Below are 14,520 nucleotides of genomic sequence, written 5' to 3' on the forward strand. Positions count from 1 at the left end.
TGCTCTGCATGCCTGCATTAAAAAAATACAATTGCGCTGATCATCTGGGAGAGTTGAGCAATCTGTAAATGCTCAAATTTCTGCTGTGATTTGTGGAGTCCAACACCTGACTCTCCATGACATAAAAATGGTTTCCCTTTTGGAAAAAATTTAGATTGATTTACATTGCTTTTTTATGGCAACCTTAAAATGTTGCAAAAGGGGAATGTGTATAAGAACCGTAACCATATGGGATTGTTCCATTCAGCTAATGGGGTTGATGGTGTCATTATGAATGGTGTTTGAAAGCAAGGGGCTATTACTCTAAACTTAAGTGGTTTATCTAGAATATTCTTATCAAAGGGAAAACTGTTTCCATCTAGAACAGACTAAACAAATGTGGCTTGCTAATCTGTCCTCTGGTGAGCACCTCTTGCTCTGTAACCTCTTTTCATGAGATATTTAGAGTGAACTGTCCACTACTGCCACCATCACATTGATCAGACTGTAGTTATGGACATGTATCTACCAGAGAGAAGTCCACCCTGCAGAGTTGTCTGCAAGGCAGCATTCACCTGTGGAGTTTCATGTGCTGAACGTAAGAATGGCCATACTGCGTCAGACCAAAGGTCCACCTAGCCCAGTATCCTGTCTTCTGACAGTAGCCAATGCCAGGTGCCCCAGAGGGAATGAACAGCTAATCATCAGCTGATTCATTCCCAGCTTCTGGCAAACAGAAGCTAGGGACACCATCCCTGCCCATCCTGGCTAATAGCCATTGATGGACCTATCCTCAGTGAACTTACCTAGTTCTTTTTTGAATCCTGTTATAGTCTTGGCCTTTACAACATCCTCTGGCAAAGAGTTCCACAGGTTGACTGTGTGTTGTGTGAAGAAATACTTCCATTTGTTTGTTTTTAAACCTGCTGCCTATTATTTTTCATTTGGTGACCCGTATTTCTTGCGTTATAAGGAGGAGTAAATAACACTTCCTTATTTACTTTCTTCACACCAGTCATGATTTTACAGACCTCTATCATATCCCTGCTTAGTCGTCTCTTTTCCAAGCTGAAAAGTCCCAGTCTTATTAATCTCTCCTCAAACAAAATCTGTTCCATGCCTCTAATCATTTTTGTTGCCCTTTTCTGAACCTTTTCCAATTCCAAGATACCTTTTTGAGATAGAGTGATCACATCTGTTCACAGTATTCAAGATGTGGGTGTGCCATGGGTTTATAGAGAGGCATTATGGTATTTTCTGTCTTATCTATCCTTTTCTTAATGATTCCCAACATTCTGTTCACTTTTTTGACTGCTGCTGCATATTGAGTGGATGTTTTCAGAGAACTATCCACAGTGAATCCAAGATAGCTCTTACCACTCAGAAAGCTAATTTAGACCCCATCATTTTATATGTATAATTGGGATTCTGACAGAATGTGAAATTCAGAGGTTGGGGTGAGTTGCTAATGTTTTTTTCTAAACTAGGTTCTAATACACACCTTCCATCAATGTAGGGTCATATCACTGCTGACTTTCGTGGATTGTGCTTTATGGGAAACCCAGGAAAAAATAGGCTAAATTTTCGCATCCTTCAACTGACTGACATCTAATTCAGAATGATTGATTGTTTTTTGAAATTAAGAGTGTGAAATCAGTGTCTTTTAGAATAAGCAGCTGAATAGATTTGCCACATTAGTCTAAGACAAGGTGCCATTTTTTCTTTTAACTCTATTCTTACCCCTCTCCCATTACCCACCTCATCAAATGTTGTTATAGTTCGGTGCATATAGCCACAGTGTCTGTCTTGTCTCCCACAGCATTGTTATACTTTATCTACGCTTTGGAGCACGAGTTCTACAGGACAACTTTGTAGCTGAGCTGTCAACTCATTATCAGAATTATATCCTTCCATTGTGGCTTCCAGTCATTTAGGAATATTGGTAACTTATTTCAGTTAAGTGAATGTATGGAGACGATGACTCAGGAGTTGTGCCTTTCACCGCTAGAGCACCAATTCAAATCCAACCCGGGTTGGTAGTGAGTGCAAATTGTTATTTTCTGATGGTTGTTCATGTTGGCTGCCAAATTTAATGTGTTGGTTTCAATCCATCTTTCTGAAGAGCTGTCCACGTCACAAAATCCACAGCCATAATTGGCACTCTTGAATGTGCACGAAGACAGGACAAGTTTTTCCCATATATGTGTAGTAGGCTATCCCTTCAGAGCAGGGCCGAGTCAGCTGGAAGGACACTGTGGGATAATTTACATAGATGCTGCCTGTGCTGACCATATTCTGTAGCTAGCAGATGTCTGCAAATTGGCATAGGTATTAAATTCACTTAAACAAAAGTATCATGGGCTGCGTAATTGGAGGAGGCAGGAAGTAGTTCTAAACTGCCATCTTACATTTTCCAGTTCAGGGCTGAGTTTCCAATACAGAAGGAAAATATTATTGCAGGATCATGGTACAACTAGAGAGTGTTCACGCATATCTTGCTACAGTTCAATCTTGTCTACACTGGCTGTTTTGGGGAAATCTCCCTTTGTTGTGGTACAGCTCCTCTGGTGCGGTGACAGCTGGAGTATTACTAAAAACTTGTCACTAGCATGTTTACTACCATGTTGTTTAGACCCATTCAGTGCAGGTCTAGATAACAGAGAGAGGGTATGTGGGGGCAAGGTTGGGTGGGGAAGGTGGAAGCAAAGCTAGTCTGCTCTAGAGCTTCCACCAGTGGGAGATATTCCCAAAACTGCTGGTTTAGAAACAGCATTTGCACAGTACTAATTTGATAGTCAAGCAGTTGGCTCCATCTTATTCATTATAAAGTACAGTTTTTTTAGATACGCTAAATTTTACAGATGGGGAAGCCAATTTGCCAGATGTTGCCAGCTGGTGTCTGTGTTGGAACCAGGATTAGACTTGTATTTCTGGATCCGCAACTCAAACACTAGAGTACAGTTCTCTCTAGATTCTGAAACTGGCTGTGGGACCGGAAGTGCCCAATACCCTCTAGAAAATGACTGCTGAACTTTTCTATAACTAGTGGAAACTAAAATAGAGAGCTTTAATGAGGTACCTTAAAAGGAAGGGGAACAGCCCCACCATGTTTTAGTATTCTATCTGATTGCAGTCACTCCTCCCTTCCACCCAGTTAACTTAATCTAAGACAATGCCAAACTAAACATCAGTGTCCCAAAACTTTAACAGTGCACAGTTAACACTCTTCATACTTTGGAAGTGCTGGGCAAAAGTCATCAAGCTTTCCCAAAAATGTTGTTGCGGGGAGAATCCTACCTAATGTTGGTTTATTCAAAATTAATATGTACTTAGCTGTATTGTGTAAAATCCTTGACTATTATTACCAGCAGAATTCTTATCATTCTATGGTTTACTCAACTTCTATCTCTACACTTTAGCCTTTGTGTATTCTCCATCAAAGAATGCACTGTATGGTAAGTGACTTACTGTAAAATTTGTCAGATTGCTGCTGAGATCTGTCATGCCAATAGAGCTCATCAAATCTTCACGTTGGCTGTTTCATTAGCACTTTATTTTGTTCTGTATATATGAGCAGCTTAAGGTGGCTTCAAATAGCCAGTAACAATAGAAATGTGCGTTGATCTAATCCATGAAAATTTTACATTTATTGTATGTGCCTCTTAATATTGTGTAGCTGTAGGATACTCAATAATAAATATGGCTACTGGATGTCTTCTGCTTTAACCATTGAATGTAAGTATGCTGGACAGCTAGCATGTACTGCATGCATGGGGAAGGCCTTATTTATTGGGGCAGGGCAGTTTTTCACTAAACTGATTTTGGCACTAAGATGAATGGAGCTGCTTCAGGAATCCCATACTTCCATTATAGGAGATGCAACTAGCTAGCTGGCTGGCTGGGAACAAATATTTGCATCTGTACCTGGGTTAGAAGAATTAAAGAGCATGCAGAAGGTATTGGATCTTGTGGCAAACCATTAGGGCCAGATTTCACTCTGTAACTCTGCTGACTTCAGTGGAGTTGTCATCTTACACCAGGGATATACTTAGCCCTAAGACTTCACAGGCCTATGCTGGGAAACCTGGAGAGGTGGTATTGTAGACAGCCAGTGGAAAGAGAGTGTGCATCCTTCCATTCCAGCATGAAGTTACAGCAGTACCTTCCTCCTCCCTATGTGAAAGTGAAAAATATATGCCCTAAGTTATAACACCTTAGATAGGTATTAATGACCAATTATTAGATTTCATTACTTTTGGAACTTTAGTCATAAATAAAGGAAAGGGACTGAAATGTCACATAAAATCTGCCTATTCTTTTCAACCAGCTTCTTTATTGACTAGTGTGTTCTAAAATGTCAGGTACAAGTAATGTGGACAGGTGAAATTATACCTGGGAAGAAATGATGCTAATACAATATAGAGACTATCCACCTCCTGGAGTTTTTAGACAACTTCAGCTGTTATGAATGCTGACAATCTGTGAGATGGGAGTTGAAGAGTTTAAATCACAGATGCCAATCCATTCCTTGCCAGGGTAAAACGCCAGGCTGAATCCCAGTTATAACTTCCTTGGAAACTACAAAGTCTCTCCCTTCAGTTCTGGATAAAAGTCTAATCTAAAAGTTTTGAAGTCAGGAATGCAATTTTCTGGTTAAATGAAACCATATCTATATTTTCCAGAGTCACAGTTGAAAGACAGTCCTGCCTTTTCTATGCTGAATGATTCAGATGATGATGTGATTTATGGGTAAGTAACACAATTGTGAAAAATCCGTTGGTGATTCAGGGGGTGTGGAGTTGCTGTATTTGATATAAAAAGCTTAAGGACCTGGTGGGTTATTCTTAGTGAAAATCCAAACATTCTGACTACAGAATGGAAGACAGCTGTAGCTTGAGTCTTCTATTTTGGGTCACTTTACTCCAGAATATAATTGTAATGAGGTTTCTTACTATCTTGGTTTCTTTTTTTCCTGTTGAAAAAAGGACTGTCATGACACTGATACTAAAAGATACATTCCCTACTTGTAGGTGTGAGGACAATGGCAGGCTGCAGTAAGAGGGTTTATGTGGATAGCAGGGTTTGGGAAGAGAATACACTGGCAGAAGGGAGTAGATGGGAAACAAGTGCTGGAGTCTGGTTGGCAGGATGCAGGTTGCAGTAGGAGGGAATAGATTGAGAGCTGGGCCATACTTAAAATGGCCACTGCTGTAGGGCAGGACAATTGCTATTTTAGATACCTAGTATTCATTAAAAATATTAATAATCAAATCCAGTGCAATTCCCTGAGTTCAGATTCTGAACTTGACAGTAGTATTAGTATTTACATAGCATCTAGAGGCCCAGGCAGGGTCCCGTTGTGCTTGGTGCTGGACAAACACACAGTAAAAAACAGTTCCTACCCTTGAGGGCTTACAGACTTTGTATAAAAATAAAAATAAATAAATAAATACAGGAAAAAAAAAAAGCCACACAACAGGTAGGTGAAAGAGTGAGGACATGGTGACATGTTTCACATAGATCAGTTATGTGCAGCTTGTAGTAATAGCTTTTTTGTCTTTGCTTTTGTGTGTGTTTAATTTTGATCAGTAGCAGCAGTCCCAGCTTGCCTCCTGATTAGCTGTTGTCAGCAGTCCCATAGGTGTCACAGTAAAGACAAGTCTACAGTGGCATGTAAAGTAGCACATTGCACACCCAGCTAGCACAGGTATAAGTAGCAGTGTAGATGGTGAGATGTGGCTTATGCAAGTAGAATGCCGTACATGCCTGAACCCCTAGGGGGTATGTACCCTATACAGCTCTCTACATGCCCAAGCAGTGCCTTCCACATCTACACTTCTATTTTTAGCAGTGTCCCACTGCCTCCTCGCATTATGTGCTGCAGTGACGAAGCCTATCTTTCACTCTGGCATGTAGCTCCATGAGTTGTGCCTGTATTTTACATGCTGCTACAAGTGTAGACAAGGCATAGAAGCAAACCTTGAGAGAGAATTTGGAGACTAGGATTACGTATTGCTCACATCTCTTAACTGAAATGCATTCTTTCGGATTAATGAATCCTTGTGAATGATGATGTACTTGTATCAGTTGTGAATTGATGGCCCAAATTATTGTAGAACTGGTTTAGTATCTTTTCTCTGTTTATATGAAATTAAGTAGCTGGCCATTGTGTTCAGGGTGTTTACAAATATCTATTTGTTAACAGGAGTGACTATGAAGAAATGCCACTTCAGAATGGTCAAGCCATTAGAGCCAAGTACAAGGAAGAATCAGACAGTGATTGAGTTCCTGTGGAAGAGACTTGCTTATAAAAATGAAAGTGATCTTGAGGTTTTTCCTAGATGATCACTTCCTTGACATTCTTATGAGTCTGCTTTCAACTGAACACTGTCTCCCTGGGAAGGACTTCCTATTTATTTCTGTTTACAGAGTTAAAACAGAACTGAAGGAAAAATGGAAATGCTTGAAAAGATTGTGGTGGAGGCTTCTAAGAAACCAAATTCTTTCTTTACGCTAGGTTTAGAAAATGTCACATACAGGATTTCTGTGGAGAACAGACTGCTAAAACAATGAGGCTTTCAGAGTCTGATTCCAACTAAGAGTGTCACTGATTATATGCTGATTTAAAATTACTTCCTTGCTGTCTGTTTTTAGAGGATTATGTACATCATCTTCACTCCTGATGCAGCTTGTGTTAGCTATTGTATACAGTGTCCACTGGTGATGGTGCCTCTCTTTCTTCTTCCCTTCCTCACCCTGCCCATCTGAGTTGGAGGTACGAAAGGGCAGGTATTTCCATTGATTTCTGAGAAACCACAAGCTTTATTGCTTCTGCTTTGAAGGGGCAGCATTCACAGTTCAGTGGTCAGCTCTGTAATTGGCTGGAGTTCATAAAATGGAAGTTTGCCAAATATCTGCAGTTATGAATGTGAGACAGGTACAAATATTCCAGTTCTGTTAAGGCCAAAATTTATAATCAGCAGTGCAAAGTAATTTGCAAGGGTTTCTCTTAGAATGATCAAAACAAAATAAGACAAAAATAAGTTAAAATGTCTGGTTTAAATATTTTAAACTGTTGCAAACCTTGGGAAATCTATCTGTGGTGGGGGCAGAGGAGGGAGAAAATTGTTACATTTCCTACAAAGGGTACAATATACAACTTAATATTTTTAACACAAACATTCTTTTAATTGCTAGATTCTTTCCTAAATTAGGATTTTTCATGCAGTCTTCTCATAGCTGTTTTAAGAAAAAGTAGTTTATATTATAAGAACGATCACTTTTGATGCCATGTTGAACAAATATACAAAAGTGTGTTCTTCAGCATGTTCTGTAGATAGCTCAATCTCTTCATCTTTAGGCACACCTAAATAGCTATACTTAAAATGCCTGCTGCTTACAAGTATCTTTCTTTTTTACTGTTCCTTTTCAGGCTATGCTAGAACAGTGTGCTAAAGAACTTCAGAGTATTTACTGGAATATTGCTCATCATAGTATTTAAATGTGTGTTTCAGTTTCCCTACCATAGCATAGCTTTGTTTTTAAAGGGAGACTGTCAATTTCTATTAACTTTTTAAAAAGTTTTTAGTATTTTCAGGTATGCCACCTATCCCTGGAGTCTTTCTGTGGGTTTTTCTGTGGTTTCTCAATCACCATTTTCTTACTGTTTCATACAGCAACAGGGAAGAGAAATACCCAAACTAACAAATGGGAAACTGACAGCATATAGAGAACAAACAGTGATTTTGATCGATATGCAAAGACCTGTCTACACTAGGGAATTGAACTGGTTTAATCATAAAACTTCACTGTGTCCACAATGAACATGCTGAATTCCATTGGTAACCACTGCAGGTTTGTCTTAACATTCACATTAGAACTGTCCTAAACCACTTCATCTGCAATAACCTCTGGGTATCTGTTTCACAGTTCAGGAGCAATGCATTCTGGGAGACTTGACCAGGGTGCTATGGGAGCACTAGTTGAACTACTACAGCTAGTCTGTATTCTCAATGGCATTTAAAATGATTCTGGCAAAACTGGCGTTTAGTTCTGCTGAAAGCAAGTGGAATACAAAATATATTTAGCATGCTTGTGTAAACCATTTTGTGGCTATGAAATTTAACAAACATACTAGGAAGTTGAAATGATATCTAGCACAGTAAATGTCTTTCGTGTAGACCAAAGCCAAGAGAAGGCCAAACTACTGTCATGTGCACAAAGTAAAAAAATAGAACAAACAGATTTCCCCTTGGTGTGGTAGGTGTTACAAGTAACAATATGTGGAAAAATTCTGAGAGGGTTAAATTGTCTTTGTAAACTGCAGTAGTTGTTGCACCTTTAACAACTCTTTTAGCTAACTTAGCCTTTTTTTAATACACGGTTGTGTTTTTAGATGCTTTTTTTAATCCAGTGGAAAAACAGACTGGCTTCTCTTTTTCTAAAACAAGAAAGCAAGAATAATCCAGGGCTTGCTTGTACTTGAGTTTGACTTTGTAAAGTCAGGCTCAGGATCCAATCACTGATATTCCCTGTACACCCAAAATTTCCATGGACTTTCATGAGAGTCGGGGAAGTTGGAGGTGGTGACACAAGGATCAGGCCTTTATGTTTATGCTGATTTTTACTTGTGCATTCAAAGCTTTTTGGCACTTTAATACTATTTTATTCCTATTGTAAGTCATTTTTTGATTCGCTAAAATATTTTTCCATGTAGGATATCTGAGTTTTACTAATGCTGCTTACTATAATCCAGGTTGCTTGTGATACAGTATATTGTCTGACTTAATTAAATGTTTTTTTTATTCCATTAACTAAAGAAAACATTTTTTTAAGAATTCATCAAGAAATCATGGTATTTCGAATTTGTGAAATTTTCGTAGGCTGTTTTTTGTCCCTTTATTATTCTTTTTGTTATTACATTGGTTGTTAGAGGAACAAAAATAGGAATAGGATGGGGAAATGTGTACTTTAAAAAAGTTATTTATCTTGTTAATGAATTATTTTGTATTGAACTGCCTTTCCCCATGCACAGAGCCCTGCACAGATACAAAATTTGTATCCGCATCCAAGCCGCAAAAATGATCTGTGAATATTCACACCTGCAGATATAAAGGGGATATCTGCAGATTTGCAGGGCTTTAGAAATAAAATTTGGATTGACACCCACCCTCGATCTGCAAAAAAAATTATCCACAGATGTAGATATCTCTGGATATAAAGCAGTATCTGCAGATTTGCTGGGCTCTACTCCTGCATACCGTATTTAATACTCAAAAAATGTTATGTTGTAACTTAGCAAGTTTGGCTAAAGCAGCACAGCATTAACTTCACTACCTACCCAGTAAATAGGCAGAAGCAATAAAGCTGTCTCCCTGGCAAGAGATCACAAATTTCATGCTTTGTGGCAATGAATATTGAAAACTGCCCAAAGATACAATTTGGAACCAAAGATTACTCTGAGGAATTGTCCTGGGGCAACAAGATGGATTGTAAATATTTTGTGAGGAGTTGTATTCATGTGTCTCTACGCAGTGTGGTATGCTATTATGACCCAAGAATCAAATGAAAGGTGTCTGTGTAAGAAATTCACTTGGCTAGCTGTGTATTTTCCATATGGCCAGCGGAAAAGTCAATAAGGGAAGTATATTTTGTAAAGCTTGAATTTTTTTCTTCCCAAGAACCACAGTTAGGTCAAAGTGCACTTGTCCTAGGCTGTTAAAACACAACTAATAAAAACAGTGGGGTGGATTCCTTCCGTCGTTCTCCCATTTCAAGCTTTCATCTAATAATTCCAGATTAAATCTTTTCAAGAATGATGATTAAAACATAGGAAAATGAGTAATGTATACAAAATACATCCACAATGTACTGGGTTATGGAAGAAGTGAGATGCTGCTTCTTTTTCCCGATACTGAGGGTTTTTTACTTGTAAAAATCTTTCTTATGCACTATGTGGAAGCCAAATACCACTAACCCTGGTGTTACCTGTTCAGTTTAGGGCACCCCATCTATACCCTATGAGGGGCTCAAGATGTGACCCAGTCAGTTTAGGCACCTCCACCCTTTCCCTTCCAAGGGCTCAGGGTGTAAGGCACCTATCCTTACCCACAGGGCTCAGGATGGAAACCTGGTCAATTTAAGAATCCTTTCCCTCGAGGTTAAGGGCTCTGAGTCTGTGGAACTTTTTCCCAGGGAAAGCGCCTTACACAGTTGTGCTTTAAACATCTATTTATTAGCAACATGCACAGAATATATATACCAAGCAAATTTCTTATGCCCACCACTCCTACAGACAAATTTCACATGATGGCCAGTTAGGATTCATTCAGCTGGGGGTTCCCTGCAATGCCTCTGCATATCAGGGTTGTACAGATGGGTCAGAGTTCCTGCGGCTTGATGTTGAACTACAGTCTGGAAATGACTCCCAAAGAGCATTGTTTTTCATTTACATTAGATAGGTTTAGTACATTTGAAGGAAGAAGCTAGTTTTACCTATCACATTATCCCACACTCCTCAGTAACAAAATTTTTAACCAAGTATACACTGGCATCTGTATGTCCTCCTTGATGCCCACGTTCTTTACATTTTATCTTTCACACCCAAATTGCATTCTTCTCTATTTGTGCAGAGCGTCAGTGCTTATCTTACTATTTGTTGAGTCCCTTTCTAGATCCTCCCAAATTTCCCAGCATCTTTACAACTTGGTTTTAACCAAGTGGTTTAATGGTTAAGGACATTCCTGAGGTGGGGGTGCTTTAGCAGCAGCACATCATCTTTTTTTTTCAAGTTTAGTGGTGAACACCCTGAGTTTCACCCAAGGCAGGTCAAATATGTGGGAATGTTGATCAGGTCTCAGGCCTACACTGGTGATTAAGGTATTGTTAGCTCCTGAACTCTCATGCACATTGTAGCTGCTGTATTGACTTTAAGACATCATCAGTGGTAAGGCTGGCTGGGAAACAAATATCCTGTTCTCTATGGCCAAGAAAGGGAAGCATAACCCAGAGGAATACATTAGGGAAGAGAAATCTTTGCTACCTTTGGTTAAGAATGAAAATCCAGTTTAACAGAGAGCATGAACTGCTTTGAGAAGAGTGTTTTGAAATGAAAGGATTCTTGACTGGATAGCTTTCTTGAATCCAAAAGGCAGTTATTGTAACAAGAATTATAAACCTGCTTATTCCCTTTTTGCCATATGTTTGACTATGCCAGTAACTGCCATACTCTACACAAAACCCTCATGCTACTGTAAAACAATGTTTTTTAAAGTTTGTAAATAATGTAAAATGAAGCAAAACTATGGTATACCAAAATGGTATAGAATGTGTATGATAAATATTCCATTAATGAGAAGCTGTAAATATGGTGCTGCTTTGAGAAGGTATGCATGGGATGCATTAGTAGTGTGTTATAGGGAAACTTGTTAATAAATCATCTGTTTACAGTGGAACTCTTTCTGGTATAGAATACAGAGCAAACCTGATCATTTACACCTTCAGCAAAAATTGGGTGCTGATACATGGAAGACTTCATGTGCATTAAATTTGTTAATAAATAGTTTTCATACTGTATCTTTACATCTACAGTTGGGTTTCATTTTCCTTCCATTAGGTGATGATGATCTAGCACTATTTTTCTTTACAGGTACAAAAGACAGCTTTGTGTGCATATGCACTAAACTGATACTGTCTTAACAGCAGAAAACTTAAGTATTTCTATAGTTATTAGTTAACAGTAGGGTACACCAGGAGAGATTCTTTTTTACTATCTAGTATTAGAGATGGTTGTTAATTAGTGCTGTTAGGAAAATAACCAGATACGCACGCTAACCAGTGCTCACATGGGGTGTCCTATTGAGCTGTTTCATGTGGTGTGGACCTGCTTTGACATTAGTTTTGATTCCTAATTAAGTTTCTAACTGTTAAGATTGCAAGGAAACCTTTTACAAACATGAGCTGTAACAGGGTCCTCTAAGGAAGCAGAGAAAAAAAAAGGGGTGGGGCTAGCTTGTGTCTATCTCAATGTTAACTCTAGAAACTAATGGCAAGTATTTCAAGATGCTTTATTTTAGAAATACTCACCTTTAATGCAAGATATAGTGTATCAATACCATCTCATCAAATGCCTTCTAATCCCCACTGGTCAGGAAAAACAGTTTTAAACTACCTCAGCCTAGTGTCAGCTATATAATGTAGAAAGAAGCCTGAGGGTTCAGGCTTGGAACTGGTTTTTGGTTACTGTGACAGGCATTACTCAGCTGTCAAGCTAGATTACATTCTGATTAAATGCTCTGAGCAGGTATTTGCAAGTACCACACTAACTTGTCAAATGCCTTTTTTTAGTTACCTCTGCTTAGACTAAAATGGACTAGGCCTCAGTCAAGATTAGTAAAGACCTGAGTATGCAAAACAGATCAACCTCAAAACTGATTAGTCTTTATCTACCCCATCACTTGTGCTTAATCTTACTATTGAAATGTGGGTACAGTATATTAGATGTTCTTACCCTAAGCACTTTACAGTTTAGGGTCATAATCCTGGAAATACATGTGGTTAATGAGTATTCACAGTTAACTTTATCAGTGGGACTAGTCTACTTAAGCATGTGTGTTTGCACAACTCAGTCTTAAATTAGATCCAACATGACAAAGGGAGAGAAGATGCCAACAATTTGGTCAGCAAATGCATTTCTTCCTCTCCCAGTCTCTTACAAATAGGACTGAGAATTGTGTTCCTTTCTACACTGCACACTCAGAAAACTCATTACTTTATGTGGCCACACAGCTTTACTTAGCCTATAAACATTTAATCAGCATAGGAAGTACTGGAAGTGTATCCTATGCACTTAAGATAAAAAGAACTGCAATATCAATCATAGCATTGAAACTTCAGTTCACTTGAATTCTGAAAACTGAAATGTGATGTTCCCAGAGTGAGAGTACCAGCTTCAAGGTAGACTGTTAAAACAACCAGGTCACAAACCCCAAATTGATCAGAAGTTCAAGGGCAAACTCCAGGCATACCACTAGCCTTAAATAGTCACAGATAAACCAGCCTATCCACGGACTGTCTTGGCACCGAGGTGAATATCTGCAAGATAGATGGTACTTGAGAAACAGCAAGACTCAGTAATATTCAGGGTACTTCTAGTCCCCAAGGACCAGTCACTTACATCAGATCAATTGCACCTTAAAGTTCACACCAAGGATAATACTTGTATACAATTTTATTACAGAGGAAAAAGGAAACTAGTTATTTACAAGGCTAAAGCAAGCAAATGTAGGCCAGGTCTACACTACAGACTTACATAGATGACTACATTGCTCAGTGTTGTGAAAACTCCATATCCCTGTGCAATAGTTAATGCTAACCCAACCCCTGATGTTACATAGGGCTGGTCTACACTAGGGGAGGGGATCGAGCTCAGATATGCAACTTCAGCTACATGAATAACCTAGCTGAAGTCGAAGTATCTTAGATCGAGTTACCTACTGTCCTCATAGCGTGGGATCGACGTCCACAGCTCCCTGTCGACTCCACTACTGCTGTTCATGTTGGTCGAGTTCCGGAGTCAACAGGAGCACGTTCAGGGATCAATATATCGCATCTAGATGAGACGATATATTGATCTCCAAGAAATCGATTGGTACCCACCAATATGGCCAGTAGTGAAGATGTACCCATAGAAATATAGGAAGCCTGGGTTATGCCTACATTGCACTTAAAAACCAACAGTTGGCCTGTCAGCTGATTTCGACTAAGAGGCTGCTTATTTGGAGAGGAGACATTAGGGCTCAGGCTTAAGCCTGGGGTCTAGGACCCTGTAAGATGAGAGGGTCCTAGAGCTTAGACTGCAGCACAAGCCAATGTCTACACTACAATTAAACAGCCCCTGAGCCCTGTGACCCTGAGTCAGTTGATGTCTAATTGCAGTGCACATCCCCCCCCCTCCCCCCCTTTTTGCTCAGTTGGTAACTCAGGAGGCCATGTCCATGATCCATCTTCACAGAGGCAAACAGAATACCAATGTCTCTTTAGCCCATTTGTTGCATTATTCCTCAATCTAGATCAGGGGTAGGCAGCCTATGACACGCGTGCCAAAGGCAGCACGCAAGCTGATTTTCAGTGGCACTCATTGCCTGGGTCCTGGCCACTGGCCCGGAGGGCTCTGTATTTTAATTTTAAATGAAGCTTCTTAAACATTTAAAGTGTTATTTACTTTACATACAATAATATAGAAAGGCCTTCTAAAAACATTAAAATGTATTACTGGCACTTTAAACCTTAAATTAGAGGTGAATAAATGAAGACTCAGCACACCACTTCTGAAAGGTTGCCAACCCCTGATCTAGATATAGGCAAGGGGCCAAACAATTTCTGTAGAAGGGCAGCTCTTCACACTACTAAATACCCCTCTCCTCCACAGTGACTAACATAGTCAAAGGCTCACATTGCACCTGCTCAATTATTATATTCCATATTGTAATATGGACATTACAAGTACATTTGAGGACACTAGAGCACACGAACTAATGGTTA

General features: G+C 39.3%; 1 protein-coding gene across 2 annotated transcripts in view; it reads left to right on the forward strand.

Annotated features, from left to right (window-relative positions):
- TMEM181 (transmembrane protein 181) overlaps window positions 1–11,553 on the forward strand; it is a 60,760-nt gene extending 49,207 nt beyond the window's left edge. For both annotated transcript variants that reach the window (XM_032793316.2, XM_075064077.1), the window contains exons 14-17: window positions 1,799–1,881; window positions 3,345–3,434; window positions 4,662–4,728; window positions 6,185–11,553. In XM_032793316.2, coding sequence (XP_032649207.1) covers window positions 1,799–1,881; window positions 3,345–3,434; window positions 4,662–4,728; window positions 6,185–6,263 — 319 coding nt within the window. In that variant the 3' untranslated portion in view covers window positions 6,264–11,553. The remainder of the gene's footprint in view (window positions 1–1,798; window positions 1,882–3,344; window positions 3,435–4,661; window positions 4,729–6,184) is intronic.
- Window positions 11,554–14,520: the final 2,967 nt, after the last annotated feature.

This window comes from Chelonoidis abingdonii, chromosome 3, assembly GCF_003597395.2.
Source record: "Chelonoidis abingdonii isolate Lonesome George chromosome 3, CheloAbing_2.0, whole genome shotgun sequence".
Taxonomy (NCBI): domain Eukaryota; kingdom Metazoa; phylum Chordata; order Testudines; family Testudinidae; genus Chelonoidis; species Chelonoidis abingdonii.